The 22,571-nt window shown below is 40.5% G+C and overlaps 1 protein-coding gene across 1 annotated transcript; it reads right to left on the reverse strand.

The window, feature by feature from the left end:
- Positions 1-1,256: 1,256 nt before the first annotated feature.
- On the reverse strand, positions 1,257-21,930 carry adss2 (adenylosuccinate synthase 2). The gene is made up of 13 exons (XM_044046192.1): positions 21,659-21,930; positions 13,551-13,653; positions 13,034-13,102; positions 12,900-12,950; positions 12,682-12,748; positions 8,765-8,872; positions 8,176-8,257; positions 7,968-8,094; positions 5,066-5,220; positions 3,897-4,021; positions 3,603-3,700; positions 2,999-3,148; positions 1,257-1,783 (listed from the first exon to the last, which is right to left on the reverse strand). The coding sequence occupies exons 1-13, from the start codon at positions 21,848-21,850 to the stop codon at positions 1,731-1,733; spliced, it is 1,380 nt and encodes a 459-aa protein (XP_043902127.1). The 5' UTR covers positions 21,851-21,930; the 3' UTR covers positions 1,257-1,730.
- Between the last annotated feature and the right edge of the window lie 641 nt (positions 21,931-22,571).

A 22,571-nucleotide genomic window follows, 5' to 3' on the forward strand; every position in this document is an offset into this window, starting at 1 on the left:
GGTTTTAAGGAACTGAAGTAATATCTTGTAACACTCTCTCCAGTTCTTCCGCATCTACCAACTCCAATTCCTCATCAATGTTTTTTTAATCATTACTTCTCTCTCCCTTTGGTATTTCTGACATCGTGTTATAACATGATGAATGGAATCCTCTTGCCCACAGTGATCACATCTGTTTGTATTGTGTTGATGAGAAATAATGTGTTGTTCAATCCTGTATGGCCAAATCTGATGCTCGATATTATATTTTCATCTTTCCTGCTTCTTTCCGTGTGCCTAGCCACTCCCACTTTTCTTTGGATACTGTAAAACCATCCTCCTTTCCTCTCCTCCCATTGTTTTTGCCATCTATTCTTTAGTTTTTGTTTAATGATGCTGTTCATTTCTGTTTTGCTTAATTTTATTGCTAAATCTATATTATGTCCTGTTGCTGCTTTTGCCACATTGTATGCTATTTCGTTCATCATCTGAATTCTATATAATGTTTGTTGTATTTCTATTATGAGGTCTTGTCTGCTTTCAGAATGGCTGGACTGCAGGCTTGTGAGCAGTGTTGGGTAGTAACGCGTTATTAGTTTACGCCGTTAGGCAATGTTGTTACATTAATCAGTAACTAATAATGTAACGCATTGTTTTTTTTTAAATTCAGTAACTCCGTTTCCGTTACTGAACGCTGCATTACTCCGTTCCTTTTGGTGAGGTCTTACAACGGCACACAGTTCTCATAACATTTTAGCGATCAATACATTTTAATTGAATTGGAAAAAAAAGCACTTGTCACCCTCTAGCGTCCCACACGTAATCAAACACGCGCCCTGAAGAGGGCTGGACAGGTCAGGGCACGGCATGATGGCGAACGAGAGGGGAAGATAAGTTTCTCGTGAATAAACAGATGCTACTTTAATGATTAGATTTACTTCTTATCCCAGATTCTGTACATATGCATGGAAAAACAATAAATAAAAACACAAGCACGTGGGAAGATAAGTGTCCATGTTTTCCGTGAACAGCTCTCAGTGGAGGCACCTGCTACAAGAACTTTAAAGGCTAATTTATTTGGTAGAATGACAAGGCAACATTTGTGTGATAAAAGAATAAAAAACCCTGAACAAACACAGAAAAGACACATTTAAAATATTAGGGATCCCTTTATCAAGTCAGGAGTGTGTGTGTGTGTGTGTGTGTGTGTGTTAAACATGAAGCAGGACAATTCCAGAGCAGCTAAAGAATCAAAAGATAAAACCAACAGAAACTGATTCACACCAGATTGGCACAGTGCATTTGAACACAGTATAGATGAACAACAAAAAAAGAAAGAACATTAATTAAGTTCCACCAAGCAAACGCCTGTGGGCAGTTCCTGTGGTCAGTGTGTGTGTGAGTGTGCGTGTCCCTCATGTCCTCTCTCAGTCCTGAGGGCAGCTGGTGTCGCGTGGCTGAAATAAAAGGCTGTGGTATAAACTGGGACAAAGTAAATAGAGACTTGATCGTGGAGGTTGTTACCCTAAAGTTTACAACTGTTAAAAACGCACATGGAGCTGCTCAAGTGAGGAGGTGAGTCTGGTCTAGACACGGTAGAGTCCGACAGGTGCAGAGCGTTAAGAACAGACGTAGTGGTCGTGTCTTTAGTCGGGAGAGTTTAAGACAGGTAGATCAGTAGGCTGAAGGTCGAGGTGAGTCACTGCTGTTCATCCATCCTCTCTGCTTGAGTTTGTCCCTCCTCCCTCTGTCTAGAACCGCTGGATCATGGACTCCCGAGACTTGCCCACTCCGATCCATTTGACTGAGGAAACACAGAAGCAGAGGTGAAGAGACAACACATTTACAAGCAAAGTAACATGTAGATGTACAAAGGTTTTAGGCAGGTGTGGGAAAAATGCTGCAAAGTAAGAATGGTTTATTTTTTAGCATTTATAAAAGCATTGAGCTAACAGAAATCTAAAACAAATCAGTAGTTGGTGTGACCACACTGTGCCTTAAAAACAGGATCAATTCTAAAACCTTGGCACAGTACTGTGTCCTGGGAACATGGGTTTTCATGTTTTAACTGCACTTATGATGGAAGACACTGTGTTGGTCCTGGCTTCTATTTTGTTATACTTGTCAGTGCAGTCAGAAGTCAGAGGATAAACACATGACATTTGGCATGTGACGATATGAACATAAATTCTTGAACAGAATAATTTACCATATATTTGTGGTTATTGTTCACATATTCTTAAATGTTGTTATTAAACACAAACAAGCAGAGCTTGTAACCTACAGACCTCAGTCCACTCTGACATGCAGCCTGGGGTCTCCCCTGCACAGGGTCTCCCCTCAAAAAATGTCCACAAATACAGACTTTCATATCCACAAACTACAGCTATTATTATTACAAAAATTCAAAGTTACCATTATATCATTATGTACATTGACATTAACAAATAAAAGTTACATTGTTACATACAAGGATACATACATACATGTATTATTTTAAAATCTTAAATCAGTTCATTATAAAACATGAGGTCATAAAATGACTAAAAAGATAAATACTGCTCCTTTTGGCAGTTTGTAATAAATCTCTAGCAATAAGTTTTGCGTTAGTTCATTGTCATACGCTCTAGCTGTTATCAGCTCACAGCCATCTGACTGCAATCCATTAGTCACCCTGCAGTCACAGCCAGTGTCACACCAGGGACGACTCCTTCCTTTCTCATTTCTTGCTACACCAACGCTGCCTCACACTGCTGCTGGTAGCAAAGCTTTGCTGCCACCATTCCAGTCTCCACCTTTGTGAGAGCATATTCAAGTCACTCACATAAAATACTAAACACAGCTCTTGTGGTGCTGGCTGAGGTGAGGTGGGAGAGTGTTTCCAATGGTAATTCAGTCAGTGTCAGTGAGGGATTTTATGAGCCAAACAATTACTCACTTAACCGAGAAAACAATCAGGACATTTGTCTTCAGAAGTGGAACAAAATGATCGAAACGTGAAAATAAAGAAATGCTGTACCAGGCACTCCCACGTGCTCCTCGATGAAGCAAACGTATTTCTGGGCGTTTTCAGGCAGCTCCTCGAAGCTTCTAACAGCCGAGGTGTCGCTGTTCCAACCGGGCAGCGTCTCGTACTGGACCTCAACGCGATGCAACACCTCCTGATTGGCTGGTGGCACAGGATCAATAAGAAGACAGGTTATCAATGTGCCTAAACCTTTCAATAAAAAATAACCCCTTAACCCAGAGATCCTCAACTTTTCATTCAACATCAGTTTAGACTCATTGATTCATTGTCTTTCGCTTTATCCTACACACGAGACACGGGGTGAAAGATGGGGTCACACCCTGGACAGTCAGCATGTTTTTGGACAGTTGGAGGAAACCGGAGAACCTGGAGAAAACCCACACTCACACAGGGAGAACATGCAAACTCCAGCAAGGCACAAACCTGGGTCTTTTTGCTGCAAGGCAACCGTGCTAGCCACTATTCTACCATGTGACCCAGCAGTTTATACTCAATTTTTAGAATGAAATGACAGACTTACTGGAGAGAGGGACAACAGAGGGTATTTTCTCTAATGACAGACACCTTTTTTAACCAAAGTTAAAGACTGGCTCACCTGGAAAATGAGGTATAGTTTGGTTGTTGACTTTGTAGGCCACGCCCACTTTGATTTCCGGGCACACATCCAATATGTCGAGTTTGGTGAGTGCTAAACTGAAAGACAAGAGAGGAGGCTTTTCAACAAACCAAAGAGCAGTTTATTGTTCTCCTTTCTAAAGTTGATTTAGATGACATGTCAAAGCCAGAGCAGATAAATGTGTGTGTAATTTAGGAAAGGTTATATTAAAAATCTACCTGGAGTTGACAAATCTTATTAAAAACCACATAAATGACAACACTTTATACTCACGCTGTGAAGCCATTAATCATGTGTGCATATTTGATGAGCACCAGATCCAGCCAACCACATCGTCTCTTCCTGCCTGTGGTGACGCCCACCTCCTTTCCTCGAGTCTGGAGCAGCTCTCCGATCTCCTACAGGCGACAAAGTCAGAGGCACTTCTTAAAGAGGAAGTTCCGATTCTTTTTTTCTTGACTTAAAGTGATGACTGAGTGAATCAACGACAGAATCCAAAAACATTCAGTCAGTCTTTAAACCTTTGCCACTGTGACCAGGTGTCTCAGCAAGATTTATTGACCTTAACAAATCTACTTTACTGTGAGTGGTTAGTGGTAGTGCAGCAAACTCTCCACTGGGTGGTGCTGTCTGAAAACAAAACTACTCGACATGTCAATAGAACAGGTTTTAATCTGAAAGTTGACATGAATAACACAACTGTGCTGACTGTGTAAGGTGTGGATGAACAAATGATTCAGCCAATAGACAGAAAGTTAACTTCTTCCAGAATGTAAACATCGTTTTCATCATTTTTAACAAGAATTTACTGTTACAGGTCTGTAAAATAGTTTGCCTCATGAGAGCACATTAAATGTCTTTTGATTCTCTATCAAATGACATTTGATATGTTTGGCAATTATTTTGAAACTGTAGAGATAAAATTACAAATCAATTTGTGAAAAAAGAATCAGGAGTCATCACTTTAGAGTATATAGTGTACTGTATATAGTTTTCTGATATGTCTTCATCTCGGATGAGTTGTTATAAACATTTTTACTTTAAAAACAGGGCTAAGCTTTAAAGTTTATACAGCATGTTTACATACTGATGGCTGGTTTAAGGGTCCAGTGTGTAACATTTAGGAGCATTTATTGGTAGAAATTTGAATATACCGTTTACAAAAATGTATAATTGCTTTAAAATAGAAATAGTTTGATTTCCTTTTCCTTTAAATAAGCATTTAACGTGTATTTTAGACATGGGTTTCACTTTAAAAAGCTGTCCAGTCCTCAGACAGAGGATGTGTTTCATGCTTACAGCCCAAACAAAGGAGAACGGTGTCCTTTTGATATGCTAAGGCCACCATAGTTCCTAGATGCCTAGTTTGAAGTTTTACCATTAGATGTCACTAATTCCTACACAATGGATCTTTAAATTACTGTGTGCACACGCCCTCTTACGTTGCTCTGCTCTGAGGGGAACGCTCCGATGCCCACTCTGGTGGTGTATGCCTTGACGACGCCGTACACCTCCCCGACGTTTTGAGGCGGCATACCGAGCCCGGTGCAGACCCCGCCCACCGTGCAGTTGGATGACGTCACAAATGGGTACGTACCTGCAATGACATGAGAAGTGAAGACATGTCACACATCGGGAGATTAAACAAATCAGTGCGTCATTACAAAAATGTAAACTCATTTTTGTTTGTTTTTTTACACTTACAACTGCATGTGAGAGCCAGTCAATCAGTCCCTGAGCCCTGACTCAGTGTGGCATACTAATGCAGCTTCATCTGCCATTAGCATTTCCCTTAGGAGTCTCCCTTAGGGTTACTTTGCTCTTGGAGCATGAGTAAAGAGTTTGCCATCCACTGTAGTGTGTATATGAGGATGAGCCGAGACCAAATCAATGGGTGACGTGAAAGTGGATTACCACTTATGGCGTATTTCCACCGACTCTACTCACCTCACCATGGCACGGCACGGCACGGCACCCCCAGGACAGAAATGTTTTCACGCCCCCCCGAATGTTTTCACGCCCCCCCGAATGGAAATACTATTGAGAACCTCATCATTTATTTATCTGTATAAACCACTGTATGAGTTGTCCTGCCCTGCCTTTCACGCCCCCTCGACACCTTGCCCACTATTTAAGAAGTACTGATTTAGGGACAGCACCGCAGATCGCGAGCTGCTTCACAGACCCTGCTGTTCTAGTCTGTGTAGAAAAACTCATCAGGCGGGCCGGCTCTGTGGTAGGAATGAGGCTGGACCCTCTGGTGACAGTGGCAGAGAGAAAAACTGTGGACAAACTGCTGAGCATCCTGGACAATGCCAGCCACCCTCTGCACACTGTCATCAGCAGCCAGAGGAGCCACAGAAGCCTCAGCAACAGGCTGCTCCTCCCAAAGTACAGGACCAACAGGCTGGGGGACTCGTTTGTCCCCCGGGCCATCAAACTGTATAACTCCTCACTGGGGGGGAGGAGGGCAAACAAAACAAACAGTACGAACTAAACAAACATATGTCCATAATCACAACACAGTGAAATGTGCAATAACCACAACAATAACAACATAATAACATGTGCAATAAAACCTTATAGACAGTGCAATAAAACCCTGGGCAATACGGGGTAACTGTAGGTGTGTGTGTACCTGTGTGTGTATGTATGTGCATATATGTGTATGTATGTATGTATATATATATATATATGTGTGTGTATATATATGTATATGAGTATGTATGTATATATGTATATATATGTATGTATATGTATATGTATATATATGTGTGGTGTGTATGTATGTATACATACGTATATATATAGCATGGGTCATTTATGTTTGTATTTTTATATTTTTTATATTCTCTTAGATTTTTATTTTTATTTTAACTTTATTTTTAGCTTATTTTATTCTATTCTATATTTTATGGTGTTTGGTAACTGGGGTGTTTCTCTTTCCAGTCTCCTGAAAAGGGTGACTCTTAACAGTGCTGTGTGCTGATGTTGGAGCTGTTAATTTCCCCAAGGGAACCTCCCAAAGGGATCAATAAAGTCGTCTGTCTGTCTGTCTGTCTGTGGATTAGGAGTCTGTACTCCGGAGGTGTGTGGACAGAAATCAAGCCGAACAGTGCCGAACTGTAGATAAGATAAAACTACTTAACAACCTAAAAACGTGGGTTAATCTCCAACAACTACCAGGAGTCTGGTGTAAAGTCACTAGTCACTTGTTTGTGTGTGTGTGTGTGTAATACGCCATTACACAGTAGCTTATCATAGCCTTGCAGACAAATACCTGTTGCCTGGTTCAAAACCAGAAAGTTAACTCTACCCTCTCTATGAATCTGAGAGCATATTTGACTTAAGGCTATGCTGGTTTGAAGATAACTGGGACTCCTGAAAAGAAACAAGACTGTCTATCTGCCAGAACAAAGGCTCAGTGAAGTTGGAATCGTGTCAGTTGTCTAACAATACATGAGGACATACCCTAGGGTGACAGCAAACCTGGTGCTAAATCACCTCAGAGGTTTTAAAGAAAAGGGTGTGCTTTGGAGAATGTGTTTTAACAACTGAAAAAAAAATGCACATGCAAATCATCCCAACATTCAAAGTGACCGTTGTGCAATAACAGAACAGGTTTGGTGACTGCTACAGACCTATTGTCTTTAATCAAAGTGGCTCTTTCGTAAAACACTGAGGTCCTAAGTGTGCTCTCGAATCTTGATAAGACAGATTTTGCAGACTGTGGGCATATGCTACTGCAAGGAATTCTAATGAAGTACAGCTTCAGCCAGTCAGTAAGTGAGATTGCATTACTATCAGTGTTCAGAACACTGTGACCCCACAACACCAGAGGTTTAACTAATATGATGACTTTAATAATAAACAATGAACCGCAACTCATATTTAATCTGCTCTGTGTCGTCACTGCCCTGAGCCACAATGAGATATAAAAGACAAGTCTGTTACCTCATTAGATGAGAGGAAATGATCTGATTTTCTCTGTCTTTCTGATTGACTGGAGGACAGACGGCTGATTCACTGTGCGTTTGTGCTCATGCACAGACGGCCTGGTGGCGCTTTTGTGTTTTTACTTGTGAGCGTGTACGTCAAGCCTCGATGCAAGAGCACATCAGTAGCATTCGGCAGACTTACCGTCATTCTTAGCCTGAGCTCCAGGTTGCAAAGAGCATCACAAAACTTTAAATGTTTCAGGGTGACATCACTGGATCAGTTTATATGCTCTACACATCGAATTCCATTTATTCTTTTGGTTAGTACAGATCATTTGGCTCAGTGTCACCAGAATCATTGCAAAATGCACAGAATCAACACATGCAAACACAGTAACATACTGACCAAAGTCTATGTCCAGCAGTGCTGCGTTAGCTCCTTCTACCAGGATCTTCTTTGGAGGACCGTGAAGAGCCTCGTACATGTAGTGCACACCATCTCTTACCATGGGCTTAATCCGCTCCACATAGTCCTAAAAAAAAAATCACGCAAACGTCACCATAAATTAGACAAAAATGATGTCATGTATTACACAATACAAATGATATATTACCTTTAATTTAATCAGCTCTCCCTCGATATCAATCTCCAGAGTTGGGTACATAGACTTGTACTGCTGGGCCAATACTTTATACCTGTAACAGTCAACATTGTTCCACTTTAATTTGTTCCTCAAATGAGCTTGTGATCTTAAGGGTTTTGTTTTCACATTTCCAACACATTTGAAAACTGAAGATGAGACAAACTTCATGAATAATTGAACAAGAACAAGAAGCAGATTGTCTGATTTGCATTTGGATGCTCAGTGATGGAAAATACTATGCAAAACTGGCAGTAATGGAAAAAAGTAACTGGCAGTAATGGAAAAAAGTAAGACCAGGAATTCTGTGAAGTAGAACTTTTACAAAGGTTTTTTTAATGACTTATGTTCACTGTTAACACCTGCTGCTCTGAGGTCTTTTGATCAAAATGCAGGAAAGGCTCCTGAGCTCCTTGGTGAAAAGAAATGTTTCCTCAAACGAAGGGAACATGATAAGTACTACGCTGATCACAGACTATAACTAAACCAAACTCATGACACAAAGGTCTTTACAAAGCTTAACCTGACAGTAACCCATAAATCCTGTAGTTATGGAACTGACCTTTCAGAGAACTGAGTGAAGTCAGCCAGTAGGTCACATATTCGGAGGCCACTACGAGCTGCCTTGGCCGAGTACACTGGTCCAATCCCCTTCTTTGTTGTTCCCAGACTGTGCGGGGCCAAGAGAGGAGGGAAGGGGAAAAATAAGAAAACAGAAGCAGCATTAGCAAGCGATCTCAATCTACAACATGGCTGTTCTTCTTTATATAGCTTCAAGGTTCATCTCCCGAATTACTGTGAAAACTTTGGACTATTATAAGCAACCGTATGCAACTTCTTGATGGATGACTGACATTTAACAGGTTTTATGATGTCTCTTTTTTTGCAGCTGAACCTCTGACCTAGCATGATGTAAGAACACTGTGTAGGAACACTGTGATAAGTGTGTTACTTCAAACTGAGATAAGAAAAGATGGCCTTAAACTTGACCAAAACACTGAAGACAAAGTTGTTCGTCACCTCTTTAATGATAGTTATGGTGTATTTCCACAGGCTCTACTCGCCTAGCCTTGCCTCGCCTCGGCACGACACAGCACTGTCCGGGTTGCATCTCCACTACAATAAAAAGTCATCGCCGCACAGAGTCATTGTTTTATACGCGACACACACACACACAAACAAGTGACTAGTGACTTTACACCAGACTCCTGGTAGTTGTTGGAGATGGACCCACATTTTTAGGATTGTTAAGTAGTTTTAACTGATCTACAGTTCCTCATGTCTCATGTCCTCATGTCTCCGGAGTACAGACTCCTACTCCACAGACTACAGCGGCAGGGTCTGTGATGCCACTTGCGATTAGCGGTGCTGTCCCTAAATACACCACACTCCTCAGTTAAATATAGAGATTTCCCTGGTAGTTGTTGGAGATTAACCCACGTTTTTAGGATTGTTAAGTAGTTTTAAGTGATCTACAGTTCGGTGCTGTTCGGCTTGATTTGTGTGTGGGAAGTATCTTACTGTGATGGCACTCTGGCCAGTCAGTGGCCGACAGTCTGACCAATCATCGCATAGTACCTACTCAGCACGCTTTTGGAACCTTGCTGGAGCAGGTACTAAAAATTGTACCTGGTACCAGGTACTATGCTAGTGGAAACGCTACTTAAACCGTGCCGTGGCGAGGTGAGGCAAGTAGAGCCGGTGGAAATACGCCATTAGTGACTCCAACAGCCAGAAATAGGCCTAGTAAGACCAAGAGTAATGCTAAATTGGAGGAGAATATTTAAAAAAGACTTAGAAGTGATCAAAAATCTTTTTTTACAGTGACAACTGGTCCAAAAGAAGTTACATAGTGTTGCTTTAACGTCACCGAAATTGGCATATTTAAAAAAACATGGAAAATCAACCAGAGCTTATAGCTCTTACAGCAAAAACCTTTTACTCCCATACAGAAATTCAACACTTCATCTCTGTATCATTTGGAACTAGACTTTGTTTCCAAAGTATAGTCCCCATATGCACGGCAGAGGAAAAGAGAAGAACAAAAATACCATGTCACGGCAGTTAAGCATTTACATATGACACCCTCAACATGTTCCTCTTATAGCTCAGCCAAGGCAAGACACCGTAGAATCTCCACCCCCGTCATGTGAGGAGCGGAGGGGGAAATAACTGAAGATCTCTGGTTATTTAGTTTCATCATTAGCAGCAGCCTAAATAAAACATGCAGGATCCAATCACCTGCTGAAAGTAAAAGTGCTGCATTCAAATGATTATTTTAGTATTTTGTAGCATTTAAAACCTTTCGACTCCAAGCTCTTTCTTTGGGGAAAATACTATTTTATTTTACCATTTTTGAAAAATTGCGAGATCCTGATGGTTTACGGTATTGTGTCACCTCCTTCAGCTCTTGTACTATCAAACACACAGCTGACTCACTGCTCGCACCGAGGAGGAGACGTCATGTCCCACTGTTTGAAGCGAGTCATTAAAAACAGCCTTTGAATACCATGATGATAAGCTGATTCTGAAGGCACCAAATCAACACGTTTAGAATAAAACCTGGTACAGAATTCACATGTAAAGAATCCATTGAATACACTTATGAAACTAAGAATGCCGGTATGATATTTTTCAAGCACACCTACTGACTGATACAATAACATGTACGTCTAGACAATGTGAGTGTACTCTGCTCTGGCTTCCAGCATTAGAGCTGCAAATCCGCCAGTCTGTCTGACGATCTGCTGAAAGCTTAAAATGATTGTGCCATTAAGGTTCTGTGATGCATTCTCTCTTTTTATACACACACTTACAGTACATAACACATGCACACACAGTTACTGGCTGGGTGTTCTGGGTCTTTGGCTGTCTCTAATGAGTTGTAATGTCCTCTACAGTCCCACATACAGTACATGGTTCTGTTTTTACAAAGTTGTAGGAGTGCGTTGTGAAAACACTACTGAATATCTGGATTTACTGCATGAATCCCTGAGCGTGGGACCTCAGGGATTCATTATTGGTCTGTTGATAAAGCAGAGTCTCTCTGTCTGCTGCTCGATGGCTCACACACTGCACACATGCCTTTCTGACGACCCTGAGGACAGGACAGGACACCCCCAGGCAGAGGACTCCTTACATTACAGCCATAATGATTGTCACAGTGGACAGTGTTTAACATACTTGTAGAGGGTGAGACCACATGTCTATGCTAATTAATAATGTATGTACTATACTTCTGTATATCTTTTCCATCTTAACTTAAAGCTTTACCATAAGATTGTATCATTTATCAAGACCAGAGTTGGGTACATGTCGAGACTGTTCCATTTATAATATTTTTAAAGTATAGTGTACTATTGAATAGGTATGTGTATAAAACCCTCAGTGAATTTGATTTAGACGAACAACTGAATCAAATTTGTTACAAGTGTGTAACTCCAGACATATCGGTCGTGTTCAGACTTGGTATTATCGTCCGGTCTCGGTGTTCTGATCGCATGTGGATAGCATTAAGTACAGCTGTTGACACCTGTCATTAAAACTCATCCTGGGTGTGTCTCCCGTGACCATGTGAGATTGCAAGGACAAAATAATGTGAGTAAGAAGACTGACTGTGCAGGTGTTATCGTCATCAGTGTTTGTGTGTGTCTGTCTGTGTGTTTGTGTGTGTCTGCGCAAATGACAAGGAGAGCAAGAAAGAGAAAAAAAGATGGGAGAAGTTCGAGGGTATCAAAGCTCTACTCGTGCTGCTGTAACATTTTTGTTGGATTTTTTTACACCACAACTTGTAAGAATAAGTCAGCTGAGGAGGCGGGCTCTAACGCGTACCGAGGATGGGCGGTGTTTGTTTTTGCTCAGGAATGTGGACGCATGCGTTCCTAAAACCACCTCCGTGTGTCCGTCTGTAGACACATTCAGGACAGACTGGAAGTGTTCAGACTTGTACTTAGCGCAATATGCATGTGACGGATGTTAATACCAGCTCTCAACTGGGTCATCATCAACTTTAAAATTGTTGTGATTTTAATAAACTGTTTTTGTTTACAAGCAGTTACAGAGCAAAGTTATTGTTTACTTTGAGTCACGTTTCTGTTCACTGGTCTAATGCAATTCCAACACTCACTCCCCTTTTGGCTCAGTCTTTGTCTCGCCCAAACAGCTGAGAGAAATGGCTGCTAACTTCCCCACTAATACACTCACCGACTCGTTTCCGTGTCAGAACAAATGTCAATAACATTTGCTTATCACCCTGCAGCACATGACCATGTAGAAGGCGTCAACAGTAACGCCATGGGCTTTGCTTGTGTGCAAGGCTAAAGAATGTATCCCAGGTTGTATTGGTGATAATTCCTGGATCATCACCAATCCAGATTCCTTTCTGGATTTCAACAAAAAGACAGGGTGTGTGTGCGTGTGTGTGTGCGTGTGTGTGTTGCAGCTGTTTTTTGTTTTTTTTTAAAGCAACAGGTTCCTTACTTCTTGCCTGCTTGCTCTTGTCTCTGCTGTTCCTGAATGCCATCAACCGCTTGGTGGAAGTCAAACACTGCGGAGGAGGGAGAGAGGGGACACACACTCTCACACACCTCAGAGTATGCAGGGCTCACACATTCACATACGCGCACACGCACACACTTTTGCACGTGTCTGTTCAAACATTCACATACAGATTAATAAAAAGACCAGGGAGGACTTACCGATGTGTGCTCTGTCTGAGATGATCAGCCTTTGCTCCCAGCCTTTTAGACCTACACATACAAATGCACTTTGAGTTTTGTGTTGTCTGCTATAAACTGTGTGTGTGTTTTTAAACAAAATGTACATCACTAACTTTTTCCTTTGCGTTCATTCCTTTCTGCCTCTTCAAACAGGCCGGGAAGGTGGATCACAACACCGTTTCCTGTCATGAAAAAAAGATTGCATGCATAAGCTTTATCAGTGGGGGCAATGTTTGCCTTACAGCTCAGAAAATGTTTGTTGTTGTCATATGTGTATGAGTATGTGAGCCTGCAGAAACATGATTACGTATCGACGGATCATACAGCTGAACACATCGATATGTGAAGGCTTATGAGCCAGAGAGAAAGGGTAAGACACCATTAGCTAATGAAATTACTGCAGATGAGTGGATGTGGCAAGGCCTGCAGTCTGGCTCCAAGTCAAGATGATCACATTCACTCACTATAACAAAATATCGTCAAAATGGAGGCTGTAAGAGCGAGCAGTGACGAGTGCAAAGCTTTCAGGGGTCTGGAAGAGTTTATCAGGAAAATAGTAAGACGGCCTTGGCATTGCGAAAATGTGAAAATGTACTTCAGTGTTTTCATGCATCTGTGTACATTACACACCAATGAAGGCAGTAACCTTGGGGTTGATGATGCCGCTGGGGAGGAGGTGAAAGTCGTACTCCACTGAGTCGACGACCACCGTGTGTCCTGCGTTGTTACCGCCCTGTGGTGAAAAGAAACACAGCGAACAATGAGGGGGGAGAGAAGCAGAGGCTCTGCAACTTTGTTTGAATGAGCTGGAAGACGGGCCAAATAGTTTGGCGAGTAGCAACAAGTACATTTACAAACTTGCGGTTGCTTAGAGAGTTTCCAGTGTAAACAAACTGGCTGATGTGTCAGTGAAGCCAAAGTAAAATGGAGAGATGTTACCATGGTTTGAAAATGATACAAATAACCTTTTAAACCTAAGGACAAAAACAACCACAACTCCAAACCTGTCAAACAGTCGGTAAATACCTCATGACCTCCAAACTATAAGCTGTAATCATACATTGCATTATGTAGCTGGAAGAATAATGTGTTACCACTTAGCCAGTGACAAATGATAATTCAATATTTATGTACTTTAATATGTTAATAGTTTCGACTTTTGGTTGAACAAAATAATCTGAAGACTTCCTCTTCAGCCGTGTTTAATAAAAAAAAATGAAATCCTGAAATTCAACACACGTTCAACACATTTGCTCCAGTGTTTTCTTGTTCATAGACGTCAGTGAAGTAAGTTGATCATTTCAAAGGGGCCTGTCCTGTGACCAGGACGTGTTCTTATAGCTTTTTCCCTGTGGATATAAATGAAGCTCACCATGTGCTTTGACCACGTGGGGTTATTCCTGGCCACAGCGGACAGTGGAGAGGGGGAAACAGATGGGAGGGGCAGATGCCTCTCCTTTTAAGATATATTTCCTATGCATACCATCCCCCACATACCCTAACTCAAGTTCTCCTACAGTCTCATGATCAACTTTTTATCACGAGCAAATCAACTTCTGGTAGTCAATCGCACGCTCCTGTACTGTTTGTGCACTGCTGTAGTTATCACTGGGAGGCTGAGGTGAATATTGAATGATGGACGGTAGGTTTGTCTAATACCAGGTCAGGTATGTTTTTAGTTCATGCTCACGATTTACAAAAAAAAGGACCAGATTGAATGCATTTATCCTGGGTCTCAGAGCAGAAGGGTCACATGTTAAAAAAAGAAACGGTGTTCTGAATAGAATTTTGAGGTCAAACAGAGTTTGAGGTCTTAAGTTCAAGCCTTCAAGTTGACAACCACCTGTGCTCTTTAAATATATATGTAGTAAAAAAAACATACTGAAGTTTCACGTCATCTCCAATCGGTGGAATTTGGCAGATATTTCTGTGAAAATAATAAAATATGTACAGTATCATTATCAGCAGCTTTAAACCAGCGACACATAGAGTAAATCAGTATTGGCAGCCAATACATAAAGAGGAATTTAAATAACAGGCAGGAAATAAAACCCAAGTAATTTTATTACTTGTGTCCACAAGAGAGCTGTTCCACTCCACACTAATTCACCAAACACATCACAGCACTACAGGTCAGTATATCTTCATTCAATGATAAACAGTCAACTGATTTCTTCTTTTTTTAAATCATTCCTAGACACGCTTATTGATGAAAGTCAGGACGAAGGTTACAGCTAATAAATGAACAATTGTCCATCATATCACACATGTAAAGGTAAATAAACCTGCGACTGACATGTCAGTACTTCACTTGGTCCACTGGAAAAAATGTCTGGGATGTTCCACTTGTATAACTTCAAAAGGCCTTTGCTGTCATTGTCATATTATTTAAACCCAATTTTGGATCTCCATCAACTTTAATAATCACGCATTGTTTGGCCTTCATATTAAACCCCATAAGAACTTAAAACAGCTGACTCGTGCACAGTAAATATGTGTGTGGTGTTATTATTATGACACAGCCCATCGCAAATACAGTATATCCTGGTCATGAAATACAAAAACACTAGCTCAACTCACTGTGTAAACATTGCAAAGGATTCTTTGAAGGCTTCACCCTCAGATAGGAATTAAGACGTGAATTTGTTGCTTTGCGGCATGGCTTCAAACGTGCAACTTAGAGGTTTTGGGGTCAGGTTTTGACTTGATGAATTATTAAGATCACTGTGCATTAATATGAATTTATAATAGGGACGAGCCAATACGATACTCAGTATCAATCTAATCCTGGTCAAAATCACTGGATATCGGATATAAAATCTGATTCAATCCAAAAATCCTATGTGTTTTCCTTCACTCTGCATGGACTGTTGTAAAAAATGAAAATAAAAATCTGCAACAGCATTTTAGTGGATTCATGTTGTGGGCTGTTTATTTATTCTTTATGGGAGAGTAATATTTATAACACAGTTGGGGAGTTATGTTTTTGAAATAGCTTGAAATTAAATGAAAGATGCAAATCACAAATGAGTTGTTATGTCATAGTTAAAAAGGTCTAAATGGACTGTTCCAGACAGACTTCCAGATATCAGACTGATATCGGTATCTGCAGATACTGGAGTTTGTGATATCAGTATTGTTATCCGACACAAATAAAATGGTATCGTGCTAGGGCTGAACAATTTTTAATCAATATCTTATTACCATATACTTATTATCAACAAGCTCTTTTTTTATTACTTTTATGAACAAAACATATGTTGTATCTTTTCTTAAACATGGTGAAACATGATATGGTAACAGGATACATCACAATTACGACTACTGACTATCATGCCATCTCTCTCCTGTGAGGAGTTTCGCAGCGACACAACCTTCTTTCCCTTGAGGTCCTGGATGTAAGAAACACCAGGCAAGACTGCTGGCATAGCCAATTTTATAAAAAGATCAATGCTATCAGCTCCAGCACTTGAGGGCTCACTCACACATCAACAAGGCCCATGCTAGCGTACAAGGCGTACACACGCTCTAATCTCTGAAGGAGACACTGTGCCAGGACACTGCCTGAGACTGGAATATTATTTATATATGTGGAAACAAAAAAGCTTAGGGGCTCAGGGAAATCTACGTTATGTCCACTTGTTACCAACAGGCACTAAATAATCGGCCTGTGACTCCACTGAATGAATGAACAGGTGTTTTCTCAGGGAGGCTAATGAAGTTTATCAACTGATTATTATCATGTGGATTAATGAATTTGTTCTATGAAACTTGTTTCGTCTGACCAATGAAAACAAATTGGCACAGCTGAGGTGTGAAATTGACTTTAAAATGATTTAACTCATTTCGTACAGTCTCTAGTGCTTCCCGATTATAGTAACATCAAACTTAACCGTTAAGTCTATTATAAGCACAGCATTTCACAAGCATAGCTAATTGCTAGTCATGAGTGCAGCACGTTGCGAGTACAGTGAGTTTTATAAGACTTTTTCTGGAGTTTGAAGACGCAGTGATGAGGTAACAGCTTGATTACTGATTCATAAATTAAAAGATGGACCATTTATCAGTTCATAGCTCATTTAGCAAGTACATTACACCAAATTATCAATTTGCAAATCCCTGTCAATTACAAGTGGGTTGATTTGAATGTAATGTGTGATTCTGTTTATATTCTTTATCTGTTAAAGAGACTCCAGCTTCTGTTCCTGGTCATGAAAGTCTCCCAAACCAGACATCTTTTAACAGAGACTGGATGAACTGGAGCTGAGTCGCGCTCGTGCTTGCTGATCTTCTTCATAGCACTCTCTGGGAGCAGGGAAAGCACCAAGAAACACCTGTTTATGGCTTGCAGTGCTCTCTCTATCTGTTTTTGTTTCTTCTCTCGTTCTCGTTGAAAGCCATCTCCAAAGAGAATATGACAATAAACATCAGTCATTTTTATCCATCGGTGAATTAATCCGTTTTGAAAACTTGAATGTTTTGGTTCACTCTTGGTGTTTTTAGAGCATTGCTCACCCGACTGCAGCACAGTTAGCGTGGGGCTGGTGAGCATATACATCCCTCAGGACTGAGCAGTGACTCAACATGGTGCAAAAAGGGGAAAGAAAATATCAGGTTCAGATTCAGCAGGTGGTCAGAAACACGACTCTGAATGAATTGAAGTCCTTGCTGGATTCCTAATGAAGCAGTTGCTTGCCAACAAATTCGCAATATCAACTTAAAACTTCTATTCCTGCAAAGAAAACTTTTTTTCACACTAGAGCTGCAGCAATTAAATCATTATTTAATCTATTAATAACGGCAACTATTTCAAGTGAGTGGTTTCTCTGTTAGTGTTTGAAGAAGAAGTTTCAGAAACATTTTACAACATTTTCTGTCATTTTATAGATTAACAACTACTCAATTTATGGTGAAGTGTGCAATTCAGTCACATTTACTGGTGAAATTGCATGTTGCAGCTGAATATCACCTCACCCTTTCCTTCCCTTCCAAATGAGCTGGAGTACCTATGTAGTCTTCAGTTTTGGGCTATAGTAAATCCATGGTGGTCCAAAATGGCTACCCAACTCCTGGTTAACAAGTCATACAATCAGGTTGTAGTATAAAGTATAATTACTTTATTTTATACCAGTGTCAAATTGTACTTATACTGACAACCTCATTTGTGGATTAAAGAACATTGCAGTCGCCTGCACAGCTCAATCTTTCTTTGACAAACTGACAAACTGTTCTCAGCTGTTCTTCACGCGTTTGTTTGTCACCAAGACTTAAACTTAAGCCAAAACATCAGGTTACTCTTCTTTTAAGTCACAGTTTGAAGCATTGTAATGTAACCAGTGCTCTACAGGCTGGACTGCCTTCAGCACTGTAGGCCGTTGAGGTCATCATATCATGTGCTTTCAAAACATTTCATCTTCACAGTTCACAGTAAGAATAGAGCAGTGAAAGCCACAAGCCCAGGACAACAACTCATGACACGCAAGACTCTCTGCTCCACCTGTTTTGCAAGTGGAAACCAGAGTGTGAGCAAAATAAAACACCTGGGCTGACAAACAGAGATACAGAGAGGAAGGTCACACTACAATTACAGCTTGATAAGGTACAACAATAACAAGCACAATCAGTTTCTTGTGTAGATAACAACTTACTATCAGCTGGATTGTCTGGACAGACACTCACCTACACAACTCTGTTTGTGGGTCACAAATACACAGCTACTACAGACAACTGGTTTTAATCATTTTAAAGGAATTTCCATGGTAAATGATCATTAAATCCAGATGTTAAACTGATCTTGGCAAGAGGCTACATCTGTTAGACACACTCAGTTATCATGTTTCCCTCCTTCCACCCTCTATGTGCCGACCCCACAAAGCACAATGTTATATATAGTGTTAACTATATGGCAGTATTTAGCCAATATTTATATCTTCACTGTCAATATATAGAAACACATTAATATTTATGGTAAATAATGACATTTTATCACATTTTAGTATTCAATGTAGTTTATATTATGATAGACTATTTCAGTCTTATTATTAATTTATCTAACCTGTGGTCAATATAGATTTCAACGGTTTCATTTATTCATTTATAATCCAGTAATAAGAGTACAAAAAGAGAGAGTAAGAGTACAGTTCTGGGCTGCCAGGTTGTGGATAATCCTCCTCCATCTTTCAGGTCAGAATAAACTCATGTTAATCTTTTTTTTCCTTTGACGCAGTGAAAAAAGACAAGACAAACCACAAAGTTTGTCTATCTCGTACTGTCCTGATAACCCTGTCCTGTCTGTGTCATTCACTTTAAGAGGGACTTTAACTTTTATTGTCTGTGCCAGTAAAATACAGATTAGTTACGGTCCAAGGAAAAAATTATTTGAGTTGGTGAAGATCCAGCCATGGATCAAGATCATTTAAAAACAATTAGAATAATAATACTGTCACCATTGCATGATAGATGAGTGTATTGACATTGTGGGAAACTGATCTGCTTTGGTGGCAGTTTGCACTCCCTGACTGCCGTCTTTAGATGCTTAATTATTATAATTTATGAAATCTAAAGGTTTGCATAATACACATCACAACTTCAAAGAGATCAAAATGATGAAAACAGATGTTAAATATTTTACTGTTGACAAACGACTTGATTATTAATGCTGCTGAATGTAGGACTGACCAATCGAAAACTGCCATTATTTTTAGTTTAAAGGGCTTTACGTAAACTGATATGAAGAAGAGTTTGGAGCCAAAACATCACCTGTGTTCACTGGGTTTGGATGTATGTGCATTTGCACACTTTATGTTTAACTGGTGTCTTAACAGTCAGTCAGTGCCACTGAGTCAGCATCAGAATAACCACAATCCCTGGTAATACATAATCATTGTAGTTCATTAAGGGTAATTCTTAAGCGATATATCACATGAGAGGGAGTGTAGTATGAATATCAGTACAGCTGTGACGTGGCTGTGATATTCAGTACAACAGCACGCCGTTGAGTGTGATATTGCATTTTTATAACAGTTCTAAAAACACTATATTAGAGTTGAAAATTACAAGTTAAAAAAGGTTATGGTAATTTTTTTTATTATTATTATCATCCAACCAGTAATACGGCTCCACTAAACAAAAATAATCCCACAATCGGACCAAGTTGACTGTTGCTTAGCAACACAAACAATGAGCACATCCTGCACACTACATAGGTAATGTCCACTACTGGGATTCATGTACATGTATTTGTATGTTTCCATTAATAGTGCAACCAGGGTGAGAAAAAAAAAGGTTAGTGTTTGAGAGTTTCTTTGGTGGTTTGTATGAATCCGGTGTGTTAACAGCTTGATCTGACAGTTCACTGCTCCATCATTTCCTGCTCTGAGTAGATGGTCACCCTTAACTTTTTTTAATGAACTTTCAGATCTGCAAGACAGAGCACATCCACGTCACATTATAAGTCATCACGCTTATACTAAATCAAGCTTATACTATGTATCTCATATGGTCGGTGCCCACTCACCGCCATGATCTCACTCCCTGATGTCACATAAACACACCTGGAGGTTTGCACGGAAGAACCCTGCTCCTTCTCTTCATCCTCTCCTGACCACCATTCATAATTTAATTTGAATGTTGTTTATTAATTTTATGGTGTACTGTGTAACCCTGTGTGACTGTTGCATCTTGCGAGATATGTTGTCTTGAGAGAGAGGGAGAGGGAAGCTGCCCTGCAATGATTATAATGCACACCTGTGCACAGAGAGTCTCTCGTCCAATCAAATTACTTGATCAGCTTTAACATGACACAAAATGACATGTTAGTAGTATGGTTGTATACGTATAAAATGTATACTATATGTATATAGTTATGTTAGTGCTATCTTACGCGTACACACAGTACACAGTAAAAAACATACCATTTTATTGTCAATGTTATATCCAGGTAAAGGGTTTGTAATGAGAATCGCTCACTTTAGGCAAACAAACAAAATTTGTAATTACGATGATGAATAAAATATAATATTAAGCCTCCCTTATGTCCCACGCATTGTCCATAGTATGTTTAAAGCAGATACTAGTAGTTTCTATGTAATAAACATAATTTGCCTCCATGTTTTTATTTAGTTTCATTGTTACCACACATTAAACCAAACATATACATGTAAACGTCATGACCAGGCTCATACCTTAACTTTATGGAAATGACGTAGTATTCCTGCTCTATTACCTCCGTAATGCCTACTATTATTACTAAAATAATACCTGGGAATTACATTAAAAAAGGAGATTTAATTACCATAACATTACATCCTCATTATGAGATTATCAGCACACGATTTGCTGCTGAACAGTAATGTTAAGTGCTACCGTCGAGGTGACGGTGTGTTTCACGCAGTGGCCACAGTGACCAGGTCAGAAGTGAAGCACCGGGCGCTGCAGGTAGCAAACGTCGCCCTTATATACCTTGTCATGTGCGGACGACAGGAGTATGATTCACCTCGGCATTAAAGGTACGAGAAGCTAAACAGTTAGCAAGAATTCAAGGTGACATTAGCAAAACACAGGGGGGAACCACACGCCGAACGAGAGGGCGGTGAAGTCGACTGTGTGGTTAACTGTCCGCGTCAAACACTGCACGGTGTCTTCGCTGGACGTTACCTGCGCGGTTTCCCGGTTCACTAGCTTAACCGTTAACTAGCTTCAACGGCTGCGAGGACATGACAAGTGAATGCGGCACCAACCTGACATCTGCACACCATATCCGCATCTTGTGCCAGCAGATCCACAACTTTTCCCTTTCCTTCATCGCCCCATTGAGCCCCGAGCACCACGGTTACTTTGTTGCCGACATCCGTTCGCGGTCCCCGCTTTGTCGGGGTTCCGCTGCCGTTCGGGTCCCCGGCGGTCGCTTCCTGACTCCCACTCTCCGACATTTCAGCTGGCTCCTTGCCTCCCTGCCTTCCTGACTACACTTGTGCGCCCTTTCTCTCCCCGCACTGAGACTCAGCACTGACGAGAGATGAGAGGAGCGGAGTGCCGCTGAAGTTAGCTTATGTTTCGACAGTTAAGGGGGAATTGGGAATTGGAAGATCCCCCTTAAATGATGCTCTTATTGACACAGTCATATCTTTTGTTCTTCATGTGAATGACAAATGGAAGTAGATATTTCCAATTCTTATTTTAATATATTCCACATTAAGATATTACAGAGTATATACTCATACAATAGCAGAATAGACATTTGAGGCACACAACAAATAGAGAGAGAGAGAAATGTGGCCCAAAAGAACTGATAGAACCGGAGTTTGTCTGAAGGAATATTTGCCAATTACACTCGATTTAAACCAATTCACAAATTTATAGAAGTAAAACAATCGTGACAAAGCTGTGTTTTTCAACATAGCTAGAGTTATGTTCATTTATTCACTGGGTGCTACATGTGAGGGCACCAGCAGATTTCCTTCTTTGTTGTCTCTTTCGGACCAAAATAAGTGTTTATGGTCCATGTAAACTGAAGGCGATCGCATGGTCATCTGCATAATGAACCAATGCAGAAGTGGGTGGATGACAAAATGTACGTCACACAGACCCTTGCGACCTCTCCACACATGTAGAAAGTATGATCCAGCCCTCACACACTGGACCTTTAATAAT

The sequence above is a fragment of the Solea senegalensis genome, linkage group LG15 (genome assembly GCF_019176455.1).
Source record: "Solea senegalensis isolate Sse05_10M linkage group LG15, IFAPA_SoseM_1, whole genome shotgun sequence".
NCBI lineage: Eukaryota > Metazoa > Chordata > Actinopteri > Pleuronectiformes > Soleidae > Solea > Solea senegalensis.